Genomic DNA, 22,646 nt, shown 5'->3' on the forward strand with positions numbered 1-22,646 from the left:
TTAAATATACATGGTGGTTTATTTTGTCTGGTTCTTATGTCTCTGGTTCTCAGTATGTAGCCTAAATATGGATTAGTAAATAATATCAAGAAAGTCAGGTTCTCTCATTCAGGAGTTTAATAATGCCCAGAACAATGGACACGGCAGCTATAGAAAAGCACTCAACAAAATCCAATGTTCCCTGCTACATTGGTTACCAAACACAGGCCACTTACTTGGCCATGTATTACAAGGAGAAAGTTATGCTTACAGGATTAAATTAATTTGCCATGATGACCACCAAAACTGATACTTAAACTACTGCATAGGCCTACAGCCCATGCCTGTCAAAAGAATAATCAATCTGGGCATTATTTGCCGCATGTTTCACCAGCAGGGGGCAAACTTGAGTTACAAACCACCATTGGTTGACTACATGCTGTCCATGCAATCAACCGAAAGAACAAAAATATCATGTGCAATCACCATTACATTAACGCATGGCCGTTCTTAAAAATGAACAAAATCTGAGGCACATAAAAGCTTATTGACACAAACTTAATGTCCCTGTCAGCGTGTTGATGCAACTACAAGGACATTGAGATCAGGGTGAGAAAAGAAATGGAAAATACCTAGCTATAGGAGAGCTACATGCACCTCTGATGATTCAATGAAGCTCCATTTCCTAACTTTAACATTAAATTGACCTTTCTGGAATGTGACCTTTTCATACCCACAAAACTCAAGCTAACTGACAACTTAGAAAATCATAATTTAAATATTGACACTCTTTGTCTGGAGAAACTGACACAAAACATAAAAACTTCACTACATAAAAAAAAAAAAAAAAAAAAGAAAAAAAACCCAATACTACACAGAACCTTTTCATGACAATCCCAGGCAGGTTAGGCATCGAGTCGAGCATTAGTTACAGTGCATGAGGCTTTCCTATGGTCACGCAAAAGCATAAAGTTAATGTGGCTACTCTTGTGTCTAATAACATGAAATCTAAAAGGACTAGTGTAACACGGTAGGTAATGCTGAAATGGAGAATCCAAAGTGACAACTGAAAGCTTTGCCAACTGTTCTCACAAAGGTACACACATTTATATGGGGGAGGGAGGTCACTGTTCGGACATGAAGAGAGGTTACACAGCAGCCCAGGTGATTAAACAGTTCATTCGATCAGTCGTAATCCTAAGGCAACTCATCGCTTGCTGCAGTCCAGGCAAGCGGCATCTCCCCCCCAGCCACTGGAGTGTGAGGTACAGAGGCTCCTTGAAACGGTCCTCCGAGGTTTTGCTGGAATACTCCGTTTGGGTTGTTTGACACTGATGGTTTCATTTACCCTTTTTAAGGCTGAAGGCTATTTTTTTTTTTTAATAACACAGTGAAAAAGAGTATTAAACAACACTTTTGTGAGATTTTTTTCTTTCCCCCTCAAGAAAATGCTTTGCATGCTGTGGTAGAGACATGTTATTGAGATACTGAAATCAAACAAACAAACAAAACACAACAAAAAAAGAACAGATAAAGAGAAAGGTGACCCAGAAGGAGGTAAAGACTTTGGGCCACACTGAAACAGCTTGGGGTTGTGGTGGGGGTGGCTGTTCAGACACGAGCTTGAGGCGGCCCGAGCTCAACCCTTAAGCCAACGCTGTAACCAGCCCCATTAGGGCAGGTGCCCCCCTTCAGACTCTGAAGCTCTCTCCCTTGCCGTCGATGTGGCGCAGGCGCAGGTAGACGTCAGTGCCGATGCCCTGCATGGACTGGATGGAGAGGGAGCCGCCCAGGTACTCGGCGTAGGCTCGGGAGGTGGGGAGACCAAAGCCAAAGCTGTAGGGCAGCACAGAGCAGCATAAAGCATGTTTACATTCAGATGTGCATTAAGAGAAGATAGACACAAGCTACGAACAAACTTTTTTTACAAGATACCAGACAGACTAAAACAGCTTCCTCAATAAAACGCACACAAACACAAGACGGACTAAAGCATCCTCTTACCCATGCATGGGACCCGACTGAGGACCACTGTTGGTGATGTTGTCGAACAGGTTGCTCATACGGGGGTTCTGGGCGCTCTCCTCAGCTGTGCTGAAGTGGTAGTCCATCACTTTCTCCAGAATACTGTGAGGGACGCCTCCACCACGGTCAGATATCCTGTGGATCACATTTCGTATTCTCTTTACAGTGGAAGGTCAGCTGTAAAATTATTACCTTTGTCAAGGTAATTTCAGCATTTATGACTGAAGTATGTCTTTCATCTCCTCCCCTTGCATGTAGGAGAAAAATATCGTTATAACACTGTTGACTGGATCTCACAATTGTAACACAATGCATTTTATAGTGGTCTAATATCCAGAACTCACGGGCTGCATGCCAATGTTATTGTACAAATTCCTCCAGTTGTACCACTCACTTGTTTTCCCTGACTTCCCTTTTCCCTGAAAATGTCTAGAATGGCCAGCTGGTAAAATGACAATGAAATAACAACAGGGTGGCATGAGTTAAAATGGAACTAATCACATGACATGTTTCTGTTTCAACCATTGACCAAATGAAAATTCAAAATCACAGTATTTTTGGTTGAAGTTGCAGGTTAATCACATTAACTATTGGTGACCATGGTATAAAAGCAACAATAGTCTCAGGGCAAGGGACATATCAAATACATACCACTACATGCAGTACCAACAAAAGCAGAGGTATCATTTTAATATGAAAACTCTTGCACTCTAAGTGCTTAAATATAACAATCAAAATTGTAAGTTTCAGGTTTTGGGCAAACAGACTAGTTAGCGGTGGAATTACTACTTATGAAGACATTGCAGTGTAATATTTCTTTTATCGGCCTCTTAGACCATTTCAAATGGACCTTACTTTGTAATGTTAGGCAGGTGGAGCCTGTGCACCTTTTATAGGTTACAGTCCAGTTTGTTACAAAGTTCACTACTCCAAGGTAGAAGGATCATAAACTCATCCCTCACACATTAAGAGTATGACACTACTGATTTATGGAAAAAACCCAAACCTCAACTCTTTCCTGAAAGCGAAAACATGCTTCCAGCCAGGGTCCCCAATAGTAAACAGACGAGGTCAGTAAAAGGACAAACACTTTAGTGTCTGTAAATTTACACAGTGCAAACAGAGGATCTATACTTCCTATACCGGGCATTAGAGCCACGAGCTGATAGTGCTCCGAATGCAGTAACGAACAGTGGTTTCCATGGCCACCGGAGAACGCTTTTCCAGCTGGAAAAACACCATCCACAGGAGGCGGTTCCTGTTTGCTCCATGTCTGCTCCTTCCCTGGGAACAGTGCTGTTGGGTTTCGGTGCTTACATTACGTGTGCATGAGGATGCCCAGCTACTCACCTGATCACAAAGTCGGTCTCATTATTAGCAATCGTGATCACAACATCAGGCACATTGTATGGTGTGTCCAGGTGGCTCTCCATGGTGGCTCTGAGAATCACAAATAAAGGGAGAAAAGAAATGGATCAAGTTCAGACGCTCCCTCTTTCGGCTTTGGCACAAGACACTGGTGTGTCTGTCTACTGTGTCGTAATGAAACTAAATAAAAAAAATAGTTTTAATAAATTACTGCAGACATCACATGAGCCAACAATCCAAAATTTCCAAACTGGAAATTCTTTCTTTGCGCCCGATGCGACCCCAGAGCAATGGTGCAAAAGTTGAGCCCGGCATAGCAGCGAGTCTCGGGTCACTGTGAGGTTGCTGTTCACGAAGGAGCACAGATGGGCCGGTGCCAGCAGCTTCTAAGGCCGAGACCTCCTGCCAAGAACACCGCGTTCTGTTGCACACAGAATAAAGACAGAACAAGGCACCCACAGCTCCGCCCTGCCAGGGCTGGGTCAGGCCCGATGGGGCCGGATGACTTTGAACACAGCCAGGAGTTCCCAAAACAACAGCTTCTTCCCCCGAGAGGCGGAGGAGCGGCTCTTTGACAGAAACCTAATCCTGCTCCGCGCTGCGCTTAAAACACAGAAATAGGTCATGGGGTGCAAGGAGTAACTAAGACTGAAAAAGAAAACCTCTGACTTATGACTCCTTCTGATACTGTTTGTTCTGCTTTGTGAAAACTGACGTTAAATGATAAAAATCAAAACAAACATTCAGAGAGTCGATGGGCATCAGATTACAATTCTGCTTTGGATGCTTGCCATGGAAAATCAAATAACAACATGCGGGTGGCCAAGGTCCGCTGTTGTAAAGTATACAGAGGGCATGAGGAATGAAGAATGAAATGCTTTGAGGTCACTGGGACACCACTCCCAAAGTAGGCCAAGCCATCCATGCCAAGACACATTTTTTATCTCTGGTTACTTTACCAGTAATAGCAGCTGATGGAATGATAAAGGGCTAAGCATCAGTGTACATGGCAGATTGTGCATCGATTACTCTGCAGGCATATTTATAAAACCGACTGGGAGAAGCAGAAAGAGGTGCATTGACTGAACAAGAACAACAAGTGAGAAGTGATTACAAGACGACGACAAGTCCCTGTCAGCGAAGTAAGAAGCTTGTGCCGTCAGCTCGTGCCCTTTCCCCATAACGCCACATTTAGCAGTGACAATGGAATTTTTCCTCGCTTATGGCTGCAATGCGAGTTCTGGCCAACTAAACTAAAGGGCGCCCGATTGGCAGCCACCAAATGATTCCAGGCCTTGTGTAATGTGCCCATTAACGGAATATTACCGACACATCTCATTTTAGCCGGGAGCTGAGTGTCAGCACTTTGACAACACTGATCCCAATCTCACAGAATAGGAAAGATTGATGGGCCACAGGTGGCACATGGGTATTCAGGTCACACAATGCATTATGTCCACTTCCAACACACTGAGTTCAAGCACAATGTCTTGCCAATCAATTACTTCCATCGCCTTTTTGAGTGTATCCAAGATGAGCCCTGCATTATGCAACCTGACTGGTTCCCAGGTTTTAAATGCAAGCACAGATACACACAGCTTACATAAAACATTTGAATATGTCTGCATAAGATTCTCTTTTTAAGTCAGTCAATTAAAAAAAATAAAAAATCATTGGCTTTTATTGGACAAATATGCTTATGGTGGAGCTGCAAGTTGACACAGACAGTAGTAGTAGCAGAGAAAGAGGCGTTTGCTGAAGGGTTTCTGTAATGGTTAGTGTCAGTACCTCATGGAGTTCTTCAGGAGCTCAGGCAAGATGTAGTCCAGAGGCATGGGGATGAATGGGAAGCGGGCTGCCACGTGGCCATTGATACGAACACGTGGGGAGTTGCCATACTGGTGCTCACAGAGGCGTCTGCAGGGGGAGGGAAGGCATGTTCAAGAACAGGGATGGTTCGAGAGGCCCCAGGGTCAAGACCCCTTACATAAAAACAGAGAGGCATTTCCATGCAACTGGTCTAACTCGGCTAGTGTTATGTAAGCGCCAGGAATGTGTAACCAGATCAACAGACCGTGACATGAAATTCTTGCTCAAGTTCAAGTTCATTATTGTCCTCACTTCAGAGGGGTCTAAGGGGTGGTAGGTCTTACAAGAGCAAAAACAGTGTCCCAGTATGTTACATTCAAATGTAAACGGAGCTGCACACTTAAACATAACCTATGTAGTAAGTAGAGCACTATTATCACCATCACTATCAACAGCATTATTTGCTAACATTTCAGAACCAACGTAAAAAATAAGGTAACACTCAGTAACAAAGCCATTATTATAGGTAACATAGCCATTTTTATAGGCACACAAATGAGTAACAAATAAATGAACCAGTGTGCAAACACACAGATGACTTAGGGAAGAGCAGAGCACATGTACAGCAGTAGCACATTTACCGTCTGTTCTTACATAACTCTTGCCCTGATCCCAACCCTAGTTTATGACAGACAGTCAGTGTGTTACTTAGCTCATTACTCTGTCACTTTAACACTTAAAAGTGTAGTTACACTGTCGGAGGGACTATGTAACATAACAGAGTAAATTAGTGAATCATTTACCAACTTGTTAAAGAATTCAGTGGGAACTGACTGCTCAGTTTGATCCTATTCCCCATAAAGGGGATGTGAGAACAGTTGGCTGGCTGAGGCAGAGACCCCATGACGGGGGGGGTTGCATTCACCGGCACTGATCTAGTGCGGCCAGCCTTTCAGAGGGCCTGTTTGGAGGGAGTGCAACACGGCTAGTGGGCAGCGAGCAGCACAGAAAAAGGGCCGCGCTTGTCAGCTGCACATTCCTGAAGAGTCTTATTAGGGACAGCATGTAGGTTTGTGCACTTGCTCAGCTGCAAGCGGAACAAATATCTGTTTACAAACCCTAGCTGTGGAGCCCTTGTGGAACTTTCTGTGTGTCCTTCTCATAACATACCAGGTCTAAACATTTAGAGTAACTGCTGTTTCAACATGTTTGTGCGACCCGCTCATTTATGTTCAACAGAGTTTGAGTAATCTGTATCTAACCATAAACATAAAATGTACAAAATATTCGCATATTATCCATAACAGCTACATGACGCATGACATAGCTGTGATATGGCTGGATGGAGATGTCAATATCAACCTTGGCCTAATGGGACCAAAACAAACATTCCCATCTTTTGTTCTTTCCTCTGCTGAGTTAAAAACCAGGTGAAAGGAATTGTTCAGGTTTTTCAGGTAATTCTTTCTTCGTTTTGATTACAATTCTGATTAAGACTGAAAACTTCAGTTTCATTAAATCAATTTGCACAACTGACCTACTGCCTACAATTCCACAATCACTGCATATCAGCATCTCAAAAATATTGTGGTCAAGTGACTCCTTTCCCTGTCTAGCAGAGTTAAGTAGTTTACCTTTGATAAACTTGATAAGTGGTGATAAGACAGAACAATGGTTCAGAAGTGGCGCCATAGCAACAGAGCCAGACTAAGCCCAGAGCAGAAGTTTATCACTGGCTACTGGCTGGATAAGCAAACAGTCACTGAGGAGGAAGACAGGTTTGATCTACAGCATGAGAGGCGGTGTGGGGGAGGGGGCACTCACCTGGCAAAATCCACCCACTTCTCAATTATCTTCTTTGGGGACAGTCGTCGACAGATGATCCCCACAAAATCCGCCTGAAATAGAAACAAGAACTGAGTGCCACACAGCCACTGGCTAACACTGTAGAGCATGGACACAACACATGGCTAACACTGTAGAACATGGACACAACACAGGACAGAAGAATGAAACAGGCTAACACTGTAGAACGTGGACACAACACAGGACAGAAGAATGAAACAGGCTAACACTGTAGAACATGGACACAACACAGGACAGAATAATGAAACACCAAAACATCATATTCCCAAATTCTTGTGAGAAACAAGTTAGGAGTTTAACATGTTCAACAAGTTAGGAGTTTAACATGTACAACCTGTTGGAAAAAATAAACGTTGGCGTGCAGCTGCACTCCGAGCAACCGCTGCAGGCAGCATGTTAACTGTGACAATGGCATTAAAAAAGCCAGTTAGTTCTTGCCAGAAACTATAGACGGTCTGGAAATGAATAGTCTGAGTTATCTTGAGGAGTCGAGGAGTGCCAAAGGTAATCATCCCCCGTTTTAACATTACATCTGACCCGGCTGCCATGAACTCTGTTGGCAAGAGACACTCTAGCCATGATTTGACATGAGTGCGGTCATGCAATAGTACCTGGAACCCTACTCTGATGTTTATATATAGACTGGATAATTGGGTCATAAAAATATTGGTGGCCTACTTGGCCAGTGTTACCACGCACTTACACTAAGGCAGCAAGGGCTACATATTAGGGATGCACGATAATATCGGCACGACATCGGTATCTGCAGATAAAAGCTTCAAAACTTAATTATCGGCATCTGCAGATATGAAAATTTCTGCCGATGTACCTGGCCGATAAAGTGACGTTCAAATTATGCTCACGCGAAGCAAATGTTTTGGTTACTATGAGCGCCAACAACGTAATTCAACACGTCGGTTGTGTGGCAGTACTTCACAGTATCAGAGGATGTTGACATGCTATTTGTTAGGAAACTTTTCAGGAGATGGAAGAGGAGACGACAGCTTGGCCGTAACGTAGGTTACATGCATAGATGCAGACCACCTGCAACGCTTTGCAACATTACCTGTCGCGCGCTAATAGAAGTTAATAAGTTGCTAGTTAGCTAGACAACACTAGCTAGTTAGCTTGCATGCTACGTGACACCAGCGAAGTTGATGATCTCATTTGACGGGATGTGAAACGTTATGTCACGAGCCCACGCTATCTGTACATGGCTTACTTTTGCATATATGGAATTACTTGGCAATAACCTTACATAGATTAGTCTAGAAATCCTAAAAGGGTTGTTATTAAACTGTAAGTCAGTTAACCAACGTTAGCTTGCCAAGTTGCATTTCCAGAGTGTAGTTGTTCAAGTTGGTACTGTTCAAGTATGAAAATTGTGACGTGAAAATATAAATAAATCTGCCATATTTGAAATAATTTCAATAGTTTCACGAGTGAATGTCTATTTCTAAAATGATACAAATCAAGTTTTTAAATGTCCTGTATCTACAGCAATACCCTATCATAATAACAGATTAATTCTAGTACAGGAGAGACTTTTCAATAATTGAAAAGCAGAGGTGTATATATCGGTATCGGCATCAGCAATCAGCCAAAATGAGCTTGTAAATATCGGCATATCGGATATCGGCTAAAATTCAATATCGTGCATCCCTACTACATATCAGGGCTAAATCAGCTGTTCATTTCTGGGGTGAAACACCGGGCATTCAAAACCGGTTTGCTTACAAGAGCAAGAGATCGTGTGATATGCAACCCTTCAACAGTCTCACAAGTAAAGGTAAAGGAAAAGCTGTGAGAGAACGTGCTGGCATGAAGCAGGGAACACAACATCACATGTTCATACACAACTTACATTATCCTCATGCAGGGAAAGGTGGTGTGTGGCCAACATACGGATCCCCAGACGAGAAGTCAGAGTGGTGTCTAAGAAATTACGAACCAGGTTCTCATCCTAGTAAAAACCAAAACAATAAACAAAAAAAAAACAGATTTCAGACTTGCACAAGAAGCCAGTAAACTCAAAGCATGGAAGAACACAAGAGCCAAGGGCTCACCTGAATGTGCTTACGACACTCCCTGAAGCCCTCGGCCAGCATGGTGACCACATCTTTGTGGTCATCGAGCAGCTGCTGCACCAGCTTACTGAAGCGAGCCTCTGTCTCTTGGTCCTTGATCTAACCCGGAGGAAGGAACAGAAAGAATACCGAGTTAGGTGGAAAAAATTGTGCAACCAAATATCCACAACAATACTCAAACATACTTCTAGCCATACTCACAAATAGATTGTCTAAAATACTTTTGTTTTCATTACAATTTTTGTAGCATGCCAATATTAGACATGGGTCTCTTTCCTACATGCAGTACCTGAGCTAGAATTGTCCATGCCCTGATGTGTGTGCATAATAACTGGCATTCTTTCTCTCATGGAAAAACATCATCTCTTGTTACAAAGGGACTGAAATAATGTTTAAATGTGGAAGCCTGCATCAATTATCTCGTTTTTCAGAGAGGTGCATTTTCACACTCACCGTTGGAAAGTCACTCAGCACGTGGTAGGCCCGGATGTATAGTTCATGCTGTAGGAATTAAAAGGTGCTACATGTAAAAAATGTATTTGAAAACATAAAGAAATTAACTAGAAATAGCAACAGAATGTGAAGAAATAATAGCAGAAATCAAAGCAAAAACAGCAAAGTATATGAGGGGTGCAGTCACGGGCATAAGCCCACACTGTCAGTGTGTTTAACTACTAAAATCCAATCTCAGAGGCTTAAATAATGACAGTTAAGGTGTTTGTTAATTCAGGGAGAAATGGAATGCTCTATTTTCTAACTTCAGAGCCTCAATCCATTTTCAGAGTGCCGGACTGAATTTATGAACGGACGCTTATGAAGTAAGCATGGCTATCCTCTTGTTAGTATCAACAACCAGCTCAGTAGCAAACCACTCGGTTAACATTATTGGTCGTACTATCAGCTAACTCAAAAGCTTGAAGGCTTAAATAAAGACCTACAGGTTTCTGTTTGCCTCGATGTAATGTAACATATAAATATCAATTGATGTTGATGGAGACACTCATGGTAGCCTAGATAGATATCTTTCAGTCATATTAATGTTTTCATGCTACATGTAGCCTCTCCCACCTTGTCCACACTTTTTGTCTACTTCTGAGAAGGGACAGGAAATAGGGGTGTACAAACGTAGAAATACCCCGCCCCCAATCTGATTGGGTTGGGGAGTATGAAACCATTAGCTGACAGCCAGCCAAGCTTATATATAGCCCCTTCAAAAACAAAAAAACAAAGTAACCGTGAGGAGTCTACACATTCCAATAACAGGGCCTCAAGATAGCTGGAACTCAGCCACCTGCTATGGATGGTCCCGTGTTCCCAGCCTCACCATTATTTTTCACCATGTGGCTATGGTTGTGACATACTTGGGGAGTTCCAGGAAAAAAGGCTTCAGCAATATACAGTCAATTGAAGCTGGAAGGAATAGTCACCTCTATATCATAATTGCACAAGCAATCACATGTTTTTCTTCTTTTTCATTATTATTATTATTATTATTATTATTATTATTATTATACCAGTTTTTGGTCCCCTCCATCCACAGTTGTCACAATGTCAATACCATTCTAGAATTCACAGGTGCATTCTAATGTAGTGTACTTTGCTTTTCATTGCTGTTCTTAATCACTTATTTTCCCAAATGAGTGGACGGAAGTGCCATGTCTCTAGTAACAAGTTTTAAGTATTGTCGTTTGCCCACCAGAGTTTGCAAAACCACATGGAATTCAGTCATTGGAGATGTCCAATATTTACTAATACTTATTCTCTTCTTTTGGTTGCCAGACACAATAATCTGTTTTGTTCTTGTTTAATTAAATCATCAAATGATGTATTTGCTCTCAACATTGACACAGTGAGTATATTGGGCGTTAGCCTATTATCTTAAGAAATTATTTTAGGCTTTATCGACATTTCTTTCAGCGCAGTAAACATCAGTAGGCTATCAATATGATATAGTAAAGTAGTCAGCTAAACATACATTCAATCCAATTGAGTATGATGCTTTCAACGAGTGTTTCAAACAAATGATCTGGTGCCTAACTTTTGTAGTGAATGATGTGTATGATGCAATAGCCCATTTATAGGCTAATACAATATGTCAAATATCTTACCTATCTAATATAAAGTAAGACAAACTTTTTCTCTCTAAAGTGATGCACAGGCTGCACATTTAGTACACACATTTAGTACACACAGTAGTCTGCTTTTAGTTCTGCTTTGCTTGCACCATAAAACTGCACGAGATGCTACTCTACCAAAGCAGTTCATTTTGTGAATGTGAGCTAACTTCTTTTTAAAACTTTGATCTCTTATCATTTTAATAAATCCCATTCTATAGACTGTCAACCTTTATTGTTCACTTTATATTATTGTTGCCGAGGCTGCGCAAAAAAAATATATTTGGGATCATATAAAAATATCAAGCCATGTCAAACTACCTCAAAAGGTGCCTGAAAGGCCTCAGATTCTATAGGGTTAAATGCTTTGTGTGCACTTTTTAAATGTAGGCTACCATGGCTGTCACTTGATTGGATAGAACTATGTAGGTCCTTCCACCACCAAGGTACTACTTATGAAAAGGGTCTTGATTGCCATCTCTTGCTGTTGAGATAAGGCAAAGACAACAGATGCTCTTCAGTGGGACAAAGTGGGTGAGTTCTTCCTGGATCTCGATAAGGTGCACTGTACACAATAAATAGAAGCCACCAACACTTTCTGAACACTGACTGACTGATATTTTAATAGCACAGTGCGTGTTGTCTGCCTATGCGTGCCAGAATGTCAGTAGGTCAATTATTTTAGAGAATCGTTACCCTGCACCTATTGCTCATCCAACTGGTAATAAGAGTCTTAGTAAAGTGTAAGTATCCACGTAATTCCCCAGGTTGCAAAGCAACGTCCGACTGCTGCTGTGGCACAATTACGTTTGCATTTCTTTCTAGTTGCTTCCATTTTGTGGATTCTTAGAAAAAAAAGAATTCATTGCTACATTGAATTTTTTTCTTAAACAGTGACTAGAGACATTCAGGAATATAATAAATAATGATCTTTCACCTTATTAAGGAAATTACCTTTAGTTTCTTATATTTCTGATTAAATGCTTTCGTCCTTTTCTGTGACACTGGAAACCTGAATACCGACCCTGCCTACCATCCCCTACTCCCTGAGGTGTAATTTAGTTCAGATATGGGTAAAAGTTCACAGAGAGGCAGGCCTTTCAAAAGAGGCTACTAGGAGGGGCAGGGCTTTCTCCTACATTGCAACACCTCCTACACACAGGCTCATACACGTCTTAAAAACAAACAAACAAACAAACCAAAACAAAAAAAAAGTTGCGATAACCTTCCCAACACACTAATGCACTCAACTGTAGTCTGCATATTTTTTTAGTGTTTACATGATATTCACTTACATGGCAAGTCTGTGTGGCAATATCATCAGTTATAGACTATGGGTCGCAATACCAATAGTAATGAGACATGTGGCTGGTGATGAGAGATACTAAAAACACACCCTTCATAAATCAACATTGTTTTGCTCTGGCAGCGAATACCATGTGACTGCTTAAGGGCAATTTCAATACCCTTGTATTTTACATTGTGTTCGTTCTCCATGTAATCACACATTTTAGGATTCTAGAATGCACCATCTTTCACAACATTTACATTATTTTAGTTTCAAACTTCTATAAATATATCATCCTCATCTTAATCAGTATTGTTCATCAGTATCAAAGGTGTATCTCCCACAGTTCATCTGGGTTTGACCTTCTCTCATTGCTTCTTGTCACTACTTCGTAATATAAAAAATATTAGGACAGGACAATACTAAACGGAACCAGACCAGCCGTTTAGCTGTGACACTTACCACTTGCAAGATGGTGGGATTGCAGCCAATAATGAACGGTAGGCTACGGAAGCCCTTGATGCGGTGTGCAATGCGTACAGGCAATTCTTTGTGCAGGTACTTGGCACTACTCTGGACATAAACAAAACCAGAGAGGGTATTTTCAGAATCATTAAAACGTCACACACATCACGCCACAAGTCCTACTCAAGGTCATATTCAGAGACTAGACATGTAAGGAAACGGCTACCGTGCTATGGACAAGTATCTTAAAGTTAACCATTGCATTGAAGGGTTCTAGTCGTTCCCATACATGTTATTGGGGAGTTCTTAAGATTGCAGTGCTGTATTTCTCTTTTTGTCATTTCAAATGATGGATGTTTTAGACACATTTCAGACATCTTCCATATTTTGTGAGCTCATTAGGAGGACAGAGTTTTTTTTGTCTATTGGTCAAATAAAGGCACAATAACAATCCAAGTTACCATATATTTGACTGACCAATAATCTCATTTTTGCTTAACCACAATCTTACCAAGGCAGAGACATATTATGTTACTGTAAGTGTTGAATATTTAAATGAAGAGCAAGAAGAAGCAAGTATGTGTAATTACCAGGACGTGGTGTCCATCTGGAGATTTTCCAGCATACAGCAGGGTAGTTGGTGTAAGTCTGACAGAAGCCTGCAATACAAGCAAATACATTTATCACAGTTTAGATATTACTTTGATTGTTTAACAGCCCCATAAAGAACCCTGGCTAACATATACAGACTGTCAAAAAAAATGGTACCACAGAAAACCCCACTGACTGCATTTCAATCGAGTACAACTTAAGGTGTCCCAAGGTTTTTGACCTTGCTATGACCCAAATGTTTGTAGACCGCGTATGAACTCTGGTGTCTGTCTCACAAATACAGACAGCTTGCCATTTATATTCGTCTAACGTTATTGACGACTACAGGTTGTTAGGAAACATGGGCTGTTAATCGACTTATGACTGGTTAATGTTCCGACAAAAGCAGTCACTTGAGAGCATGACGTTCTGTTAGCTGGTAGGCGCACTATGCTATATTTCAAATGAAAGCTAAGGGGTTTAAACAAAAAGGGTGAACTTAGCTGGCTAGCTAAAGCCACTCTTCTCGGCAAGGGACTGGAACTAACGTTAGCTGGTTAGGGACCTAGCTAGCAAGCTACCCGTATATTCGGTCAATATGCAGTTTCATTTCAGATTAATAATATCCTACGTTTACGTATCATCATCGTAGATGTTGAGATGCTATTCTGTTACATTATTGCTAGCTATGTTGAGTAACTAGCTACCTAGATACGTATCTAGCATTACTAGCCTGTAAAGGATATCATCGAAAACTTACCTTTTCGGCTGATATGTCGATGGCTGACTGGTTATAAAATGAAGTAACGGTTTTGGACCTTTCCCTGGCCAACTCCGTATATCCTTGCATTGAGGACGTGGACCGGAATCTTTCGTTTGTTCCGTTCCCCACAGCAAATGGATTCACGTGAATTGTTCTCGGTGTATACACAAGTAAGAGTCTGGACATTCCTGGGCTGGTGATTGTACCACAACCCAGCATCTCTAGAGCTCTTACTGTAGCTCGTCGTCGCATTTTTGTTGTTGATTAGGCTAACTGACGTTAGCTACTTCTTATGAGCTGTGCCTCCGACAACGGTTGCAGTCCCTTTCCGAAATGTATCAGCTGGCCATTTACAATGTCATCGTAACTCTGAGCTATGTCCGTGCACAGAGGCACGTATCAGACTCAATTCACATAACTAGCAAGCTAACCGAATGATACAGACTCGAATGAGCATCTCGATAAACTCGGCCAGAACGTTGTTTGTCAGAGAATCTGTGCGTGAAGCCCTCCAATCAATGTTCGAGGAGGAGGAGAAAAAAAAGGTTGCCCCTCCCCAGAATACATTTTGCACCGTGTACCACTTGCAGTAGATCCACTGTCGAGACTTTTTGTTATAGGGAGCTAGAATTATTTTCAAATACACTAAAACTATTTAACATGAATGCTCTCTATCACGTGAATAACTTTACCTTAATTTCTTGTGATTTTTAAACTGAGGAGATTGGTATCATTGTTAGTTGAAAAAGTACTTGCTGTCATAGGTTAAGTAATAGAATCAAATTGTATTCAGCTATTGCAATTATACCTGATTACCGAGTAACTGTGTCACCGGTAATAATGGGTGCAAGTAGGACTTGGTTGTACACTGTACACGTTAGCCTTTCCAGATGTACAATGTACAATCTGAATCCCACAGTTAACTCAAATCCATGTCTGAGTTGGTATTTAATATTCATGTGGATCCGCGTGCAAAACTATTTTATGAATGTTTACCTAGGTGGCATACTGTACTCAGTCAGTAATCAACTGTATTTTACAAAAAAATGATGAGTTGTTACCTTCACCGGGATGGATATAAAGAATAAGTAATGTATAACACATTTCATTTACAGCAGCAATATAGCAATACAACTCACAAGAAGTACAGATAGTGTTTGACATTTTTACTGTTGTACGCGTGCAATTACTTTTAATATAGAGTACAGTGTGAAGTGCACTTGAGTTTTGTGTATTCTTGTACACTTTACAGTGAAGAATTGCTTTACAACTTATGAAAAACTACATTAACAGAAACCCCATGGATACAAACTCTTTGCTCTCTGTTACTGAATGTACGTCTGTTGTCGAATTGTATTTATTGCCCAAGAACAGCAAATCTTCCTCTGGAGTGTGTGTGTGTGTGTGTGTGTGTGTGTGTGTGTGTGTGTGTGTGTGTGTGTGTGCAAATGGGATGTAGGAGGGAATCCTCGGCAGTATCCAGTCTTCAACTGTCAGGACGCAACATTTTTCCACACCACAACCATGTTGTTGTCACTGAGGGCAACCAGGTAGCGCAGGTTCTGGTTCATCGCTACGGAATTAATAGAGTGGCCCTCCACTGGCCCGAATCCAGCTCTGACAGGTGATGGCCACTCAAGAACCTGCAACAAGGAACCAATAACTGTGAGTCAGACATGTGGAGGGTTATTCCATTTAGGGGCCCTCTCAAATATATCAATCTATTTCAAGTGCCTTGCGTGGTATGTGTGGTTGACTACTGCATTGCTACTGGTGTGACTTGATTTCTTCAATATCAGAAATTACGTTGTAGTTAACATCTCTAATGTAGGCGATCTCATTAATTGATTGACCATACCTCTGTTGTTGGAATAGTTTTTCCACTTTTAAAGTTGGCCTTCATATGGTCTGTCACGTGGTACGTCCACAGTCTTCCCTTTTCGTCTCCACAAACTAAATAACCATGACCTGAAGGTAGAAATTAAATTAAGAACATGCTAAACATAGAAAAAAAATGCAAAGCCTTGCTTCAGCATTATTGGGGCGTACTTCTGACAGAAATTGTCACAAACATATTAACAAATTCAACTACAAAAAGACACCTCGCTTTTCTACTATAAAACTAGTTGTGTAGTTCAAATATGCCCGCCTTTTTTTCTCACCCATGTCTTGCACTTCACCAATGGCTTGTCTGAACGTAAAGTAAAGTAAACGTTAAGTTAATTATAAAATATCCATACCTTAAATCTTGAAACAGTACAGTAAGAGCTATTGAAAAAATACAGTAAGAGCTACTGAAACAGACAGGCCCCTGTTTTTCTTTTCAGTTTGCTCAGTACCTCTGCTGTTTCAGAATGAAACATCGCCATCTAAGGCTGGTTAAACTTCTGTGTACATTTGAACAGGATTTGAATGTGTCACTGCCAGTCTTATCAGTTACAGTTTAAGGAGTTGAGATCATTCCAAACCTGAGGAAATTCATAGAAGCCAATGGGAATATGAGCACTGTAAATCTACAAAAATGCAGCCTGTTGTTGCCAAGATGGTCTGCATTTTGGTCAGTTGTACTTAAGAAAGTGGCTTGTCCAACCACAGACAACGAATTGTTTTAAATGTCCAGACGGACACTCTGACACCAGTTCTGATAGAAGCATAAATCAGCCTTAAGAGAAAACGGGGTGGAAAATCACCCCATGAATGCTCTAAGAAATGCAATTCAATTTTAAGTATTCAAATGTATTATTTGTTCTTTCAAAGCAAAACCATAGCTATAGATGTAATGGTTGTGGCCTACATACTCTTCTTCCATTATGAAAATGTGGGGACACAAAAAGCATTGTCCCTTTAAACATTGTCCCTTTTAAGATGTACGCTAAATGATGAGACTTACTGGGACAGGTGTTGAGTGACAGGTAGGGGATATCTGTGTTGGACCACTGTAGTTCTGCGAGAATCTCTGCTGACACTTTCTTCTTACCAGAGGATGAAGCCAGTGTTCGGCTCCAGCTCCAGAGATAGATGGAGCCTTGCATGTGGCTTTTGGAAGCTGGTTGAGCATACAAAGAGTGTGTTAAAAAGGCAATGGCAATGCTCTGATGTGGCCGAGCACTGACTGTACAGCTAATGGCCAATAACTCTCAGGCAGCCCAAGCAAAGACACAAATGTACACACTGATGCTGCGTATTGTCATTGTAGAAGAATAATGACATTTACATTTAATGTCTACAAATGACTTGCAGTATTTTTCTGACGCGTTCAGAATGGCATATGGAAATGAGCATTCATCGTGGCATGCTTCAGAGACAAGCGGCAGTAAACTTACCTACAACATCATCTGACAGGAAACAGAGGCCATCGATTGTGCGATAATTGTTTGTTTTGTCCTTCTTGCCATAAGCAGGAAATGTGACTTCCATCTGCATTGTCCTAAGAAAATGACAACAAGCCAGTTAGCACTGCTCAATGTGAACGTTTCAATCTTCAAGCAGGCTATTTGATTCAAAGCATGAGGTACTGCAGCTTTCAACACGTTGTATAATTCTTCCATTACTTTATCTCCCTCAGCTTTAACACATCTTAAGAATGAGCACTGGTATTTAAAAAGTCTTAATATATTCCCAGTGCTTAGTTCTGACGAATGACTAAAACCCCTCACCTTTTTTTTGTGTTTGTATTGAGCTGAATGTTGAAGCACAGCAAACCATCATCACAGGCTGTGATGAGATGTTTATCAGCGGAGGATGGAGGCAGGGCGAGGTGCAGTGGGGTGGAGGAGGTCTCCAGGACCAGGAGCTGACTGATGACACACACACATGATTAAGCCTCAAATGCTTAATTCCCAGAAAATCATCCATGATATGGTCAAATCAGAAGGTATGACAGACAGCTGAAATTATGGCGATGAATTTAAAATGAACAACAATCACTGCCAACTCACCTGACTTTGAAGTTGTAGTCTTGGTCTATATCACCGATGTCCCACAAGGAGATTTTCTTGTCATATCCCCCAGCTGAATAACATTTCAGGGTTCAAACAACATGTTTATTTAGACATGAAGCAAGTGCTTATTTAGATATATCCATTATAATGATATAATGAAGAACCTATACCATATAGTGCCTGCTTTACTGTGGGTGTTCAATTAAAGAACTCACTACTCTATTACTAAAATAAGTAAAGTTTATTATAAAAAGCTATCATTAAGCAAAGCGACTACTTTTCGCAACTATGAATAAGAAGTCACAGAGAAAATGTGCTTTATCACACACATTTAAGCCTAAAATATATATATATATATTTAGAACAGGGGACTTTCCTACACACTTACTGAAAAGGTAGCTACTCTGACGGGGGCTGAAGCGGAGGATGGAAGTGGCTCGCCGGCTTGCCCGGAACTCTCCAAATGCCAAGTTGGCTCTTGAGTGGATGAGTTTCACCACACCCCTTTTCCCTGCTGCAGCCAAAATGCTGCAGCTCCGTGCCACACCGCCCTTCACAGACATCAGCAGTGATGACCAGGCCAGAGAGAAGAACTCCTGGAAGATACATTAAATACAATTAGGACATTTCATTACAGATGTCGTGGGGTGTCTGTTCAAGAGAGGATGCAGACGCCACCTAGTGGCTGAAACAAAGGAAATGCAAAGGGAAATCGGTGGGCAAACCTCGCCAGGGACTTTGTATTTCTTCAGCACATTGCCCGTCTCACAGTCAATGAAGCAAACAGTCTCGCCTCCACAGGTGGCTACCGTACTGTCCCAGTTACCGCAATCTAGAAACACAACAACCATACGTTAGACTGTTAATCGTTCACTGTGCCCACCCCCACTAGCCAAAACATTCAAAGTACTAAGGGACTTGGGGTGAAAATGAAATAATTTCTACATCAAATTGTATGATCATTGGCTTTATGAGTCTTGTTGCACTGACCACTTATATCTGCTGCAGGCTCAAAGGCACAGGCCCAGATCTGGGTTTCGAAGTCATTGGGGTCGTCCTGTTTGCTGTGGCACTGCAGGACGTGGAGAGGCTGCAGACACACCGGTTCCTGAAACAGCAGTAGGTAAAGAGCCCCATTAAAGACCAGTCAACATCCATTACTATGCAAATAAAGAAAACAAGGGGATGTGTGAACATAACAAAGAAGACTATCATGTTACACTCAAGAGATCCCAACCACATCATTAACATTTGCAGTCCACTGGCATCACGGTCACATTTGAAATGCAGGAAGTAATTCAGAAGAGTAAAACAGAAGAGATTCACACCGCTGAGATGGTTTTCTGAGTTTTGATGGTTCTTTCAGGGGTGTTGGTCTCTGTCTTGGAATGCGTTCTCGTCGGCCTCTTTTGTGGTGTGGTCTTCGCACTCTCCCTCAGGCTGGTCCTCTGTTGTTTTGTTGGAGTGGCCAAATTCCTTACAGCATTTCGGACGGGACTGGTCACAGGATTATCAGCCTTCTGTGGGGTGTTCTGAAGGCGGCTGGATTTTCGGGGACTGGCCTTTGTGGGAGTTGTAGCAGACAATCTAGCTCTTTTCGGAGTACATCCTGTTTGACTGTCAGCTTCAACATCTGTAGACATTCTCTTAATTGGAGTCAGAGTAATCTGCAAACAAACCTAATGAAGACAAAAAATATGTAGTTACTGTTAAGTTATAGTGCCAATTAACACATCTGGACAGCCCAAGAAAAGTAATTTCATTTTGGTCCAAAATGTACCCCATTGTCTTTGATGCCAGTGGGTATGTTTTGAGTATTGTCCTTTTCCTTTGTCTGAATGAGTGAGTGGAAATGTTCCTTTGCAATCATCTCAACCTGGAGAGCATAAAATCCATAAATACACAATTAAAACCTGATAAGCATTTATTTATTTGTTTTTCACACATTTATTTAACCAAAATATGTTTGCTGCAAAGATCCATTTGAAAACACCTACCCTCCATTTTGTATAAAGGCTCAGGGAGCTTGGGCCATATTTGACTCGAAAACAAGCATCACTGATAAAATTCTTCTCAACTTTGGCCAGGCTCTCAGTGGTTGGTGGATTAGGAAGTCCATAACTTCCCTCCCAGATTTCAACAACCTAATTAAATGTAATTAATCATAAATGAAAGATTGCTGAAGATGTACAAATGGACACTTTCAACACATATATCAAATACTGAATATACACAGAAAGCCTTACCCTTTTCTTTAGGATCCCACTTGTGACATGGCGGATATGATTAGCCAATGGGCCAATGCCTTTTCCACTGAAAATTCTCAGTTTGGGCAGGAGGAATATGGCCTTATGCTGATCATTGATCTAAAATGTGAACATTTCAAGAAAGAGTGAATCATCAAAACACAACTGTGAACAATCATTGTACATTATTGACTCCCATGAAAATTATTATAGCTTAGATTCAAATATGATTCTTACAGTGAGGTAAATGTTGTTCTCAAGATTAAGTTCTTCCAATATTGTTAGGGACTGAAGGGAGGTGATGTCCTCCATGTCATTGTTTGAGCAGTCCAGAACTCGCAAGGAGGGAAGACAGAGGCCCACAGGCATCTCTTGCAGCATGTTTCCAGAGAGATCCAGCTTCTCCAAATTGGTGCATCTCGACAGAAGATGCACTGGCAAATCTTTGGTCTTTAAACCAAGTCGTGACAGACTGAAAGAGAAACCATCAGTTATATTTCTGATACATATTAACTATGGCACAAATAAATTCAAGTTAAAAAAAATGAGATAACGGTAATACATTAATTATTTGGATAATATAGAACAGTGGACAGCAAAAAAAAATACTTACTTCAGGCTTTTTATCTGCTCAAGGTCTTTTACTTTAGGAGTCCCTTTCTCAATGATAACTTCTTCTGTTATTTTGGCCATGGCTGGCAGCTGAGTGACTATACAGGGGAGAAGTAGGTTGTTACTTGCTATATAGTGAATGGGAAAGGGGTGTGGCACTCGATTGTCCACTTGGAATAGCAGGAACATGTGTGAATTGCTTTAAAAAGTGATAACTGTGCAATTAACACACTTAAATGTCTTGCTGGGAGAGTTTCAGCCTTGCCCGTTTCCTTCCTGTACGCGTGAATAATCTTTCGTCTACCCAAGGTTAGCACAAGCAAACTTGTCACTTGTCAATATGGGAAACGGAACATGTGCAGAAATAAGTCGAGTGGACAAAGTGAGATGCACCCACATCAGTTACACTCATAACGTATTGACTAACACCAAGATGACACTGATGACACAAAATAACTTCTCAGGAGCATCTGACATAATTTACTGGCATAAACTATATCAGCTAAAATACCCATAGAACATAGAAATGGCAAGCAACTACCTAATTTTCTGTATAGTTAAACTACCCAAAATAACTGCTGAATTAACTGGTATCAAAGAATCTCTGGGTACATAAAACGACTCTTCAAACGACTGTTCAGTATCATGCATGTCCTGCTATGCCAGCAGTTTCTGGTATTATCTACTAACGATAGGTGTCTACCAAGTTTACCAGACGTTAACGTTACTTAAGAAGTTTACTTCAAATCCCCATTTAATTATATTATTAACATCGGCCAAAACGGATACCCACGTCATCCAAAATGATAACTCCCATATAACTAACGATTCGGTGAAGTCGTAGCATTTGATCATTGTGAACGTAAAATATGTACTTACAACGTTGTTACCAGCACACAGCGAATGCACGATTTTCCCGGGAAAACGATGTAACCCTTGACCCCGGAAACACAAGACACCCATATTCCGCCATCTTGAATGTGGCCAAACAGAACTCTTCCCATATATGTAAATATGTCTATGACTCTTCCTGCCACCACCACTTCTGAGAAAATAGAGATTTTGCAGGAAATCATCAACGGAAGTAGCCTATTTGAAACATATAAACTCTGATCCTAACCAAAGACCATATTTCCATTCATAAATAATGTATACAATTCTAAATCACCCTTAATTGGGAAAGATAAAATAAAATGAAACTATAGTATACGGTTGCACCCATGTCCCACATGGACTGTTACACTCTGGTATAAACACAGCTTGGTTTACAGTCATGGATTACAGTCATTTATGAGGGCCTTTGAGGGTTACTGAAGGCTATCATTGCTGACCAGATGAACATCTGCAAGGGATTTTTAAAACTATATTGTTTATATCTGACTACCAGGAAAACAGTCATTCAGCAATGTTTCTTCCTCCGTTTGACTGACAAGTAAGCTATTTATAGTTACGTAGCTGGTTAAATCTTGCCACAAACTGTGCATCATAACAT

General features: G+C 41.0%; 2 protein-coding genes across 6 annotated transcripts; both read right to left on the minus strand.

Moving 5' to 3' along the window:
- Positions 1-102: 102 nt before the first annotated feature.
- Positions 103-14,671, minus strand: bckdk (branched chain ketoacid dehydrogenase kinase). The gene is made up of 11 exons (XM_012821972.3): positions 14,353-14,671; positions 13,592-13,660; positions 12,999-13,109; positions 9,588-9,635; positions 9,114-9,233; positions 8,912-9,010; positions 7,006-7,079; positions 5,161-5,289; positions 3,355-3,444; positions 1,984-2,139; positions 103-1,815 (listed from the first exon to the last, which is right to left on the minus strand). The coding sequence occupies exons 1-11, from the start codon at positions 14,605-14,607 to the stop codon at positions 1,671-1,673; spliced, it is 1,296 nt and encodes a 431-aa protein (XP_012677426.1). The 5' UTR covers positions 14,608-14,671; the 3' UTR covers positions 103-1,670.
- Positions 14,613-22,609, minus strand: lrwd1 (leucine-rich repeats and WD repeat domain containing 1). 5 transcript variants are annotated; one of them, XM_031571516.2, is made up of 17 exons: positions 21,948-21,998; positions 21,387-21,485; positions 21,156-21,252; positions 20,780-21,014; positions 20,543-20,662; positions 20,294-20,440; positions 20,077-20,172; positions 19,625-19,975; positions 19,287-19,404; positions 19,022-19,128; positions 18,685-18,892; positions 18,294-18,366; positions 18,012-18,152; positions 17,679-17,782; positions 17,246-17,401; positions 16,214-16,323; positions 14,613-15,998 (listed from the first exon to the last, which is right to left on the minus strand). In XM_031571516.2, exons 3-17 carry the CDS (start codon positions 21,233-21,235, stop codon positions 15,849-15,851), a joined length of 2,196 nt encoding a protein of 731 aa, XP_031427376.1. In that variant the 5' UTR covers positions 21,236-21,252; positions 21,387-21,485; positions 21,948-21,998; the 3' UTR covers positions 14,613-15,848. The 5 variants fall into 5 exon arrangements, with proteins under 5 accessions (XP_031427376.1, XP_031427375.1, XP_031427374.1 ...); XM_031571515.2 differs by lacking the exons at positions 21,387-21,485; positions 21,948-21,998 and adding an exon at positions 22,034-22,609; XM_031571514.2 differs by having other exon boundaries at positions 21,387-22,020.
- Positions 22,610-22,646: the final 37 nt, after the last annotated feature.

Source organism: Clupea harengus, chromosome 8 (genome assembly GCF_900700415.2).
Source record: "Clupea harengus chromosome 8, Ch_v2.0.2, whole genome shotgun sequence".
NCBI classification, from domain to species: Eukaryota; Metazoa; Chordata; class Actinopteri; order Clupeiformes; family Clupeidae; genus Clupea; species Clupea harengus.

Excerpts from the sequence above, each read along its gene's own strand:
- bckdk (XM_012821972.3), bottom strand. The coding sequence starts at position 14,607 with ATGCGACGACGAGCTACAGTAAGAGCTCTAGAGATGCTGGGTTGTGGT. Across the intron at positions 9,234-9,587 it reads TGCTGAGTGACTTTCCAACG|ATCAAGGACCAAGAGACAGA; the intron begins GTGAGTGTGAAA and ends CCTCCGGGTTAG. Across the intron at positions 2,140-3,354 it reads GAGACCGACTTTGTGATCAG|GATATCTGACCGTGGTGGAG; the intron begins GTGAGTAGCTGG and ends TGTGATCCACAG.
- lrwd1 (XM_012821927.3), bottom strand. The coding sequence starts at position 21,343 with ATGTTCCTGCTATTCCAAGTGGACAATCGAGTGCCACACCCCTTTCCC. Across the intron at positions 20,173-20,293 it reads GCCTTTATACAAAATGGAGG|GTTGAGATGATTGCAAAGGA; the intron begins GTAGGTGTTTTC and ends TATGCTCTCCAG. Across the intron at positions 18,153-18,293 it reads GACTACAACTTCAAAGTCAG|TCAGCTCCTGGTCCTGGAGA; the intron begins GTGAGTTGGCAG and ends GTGTGTCATCAG.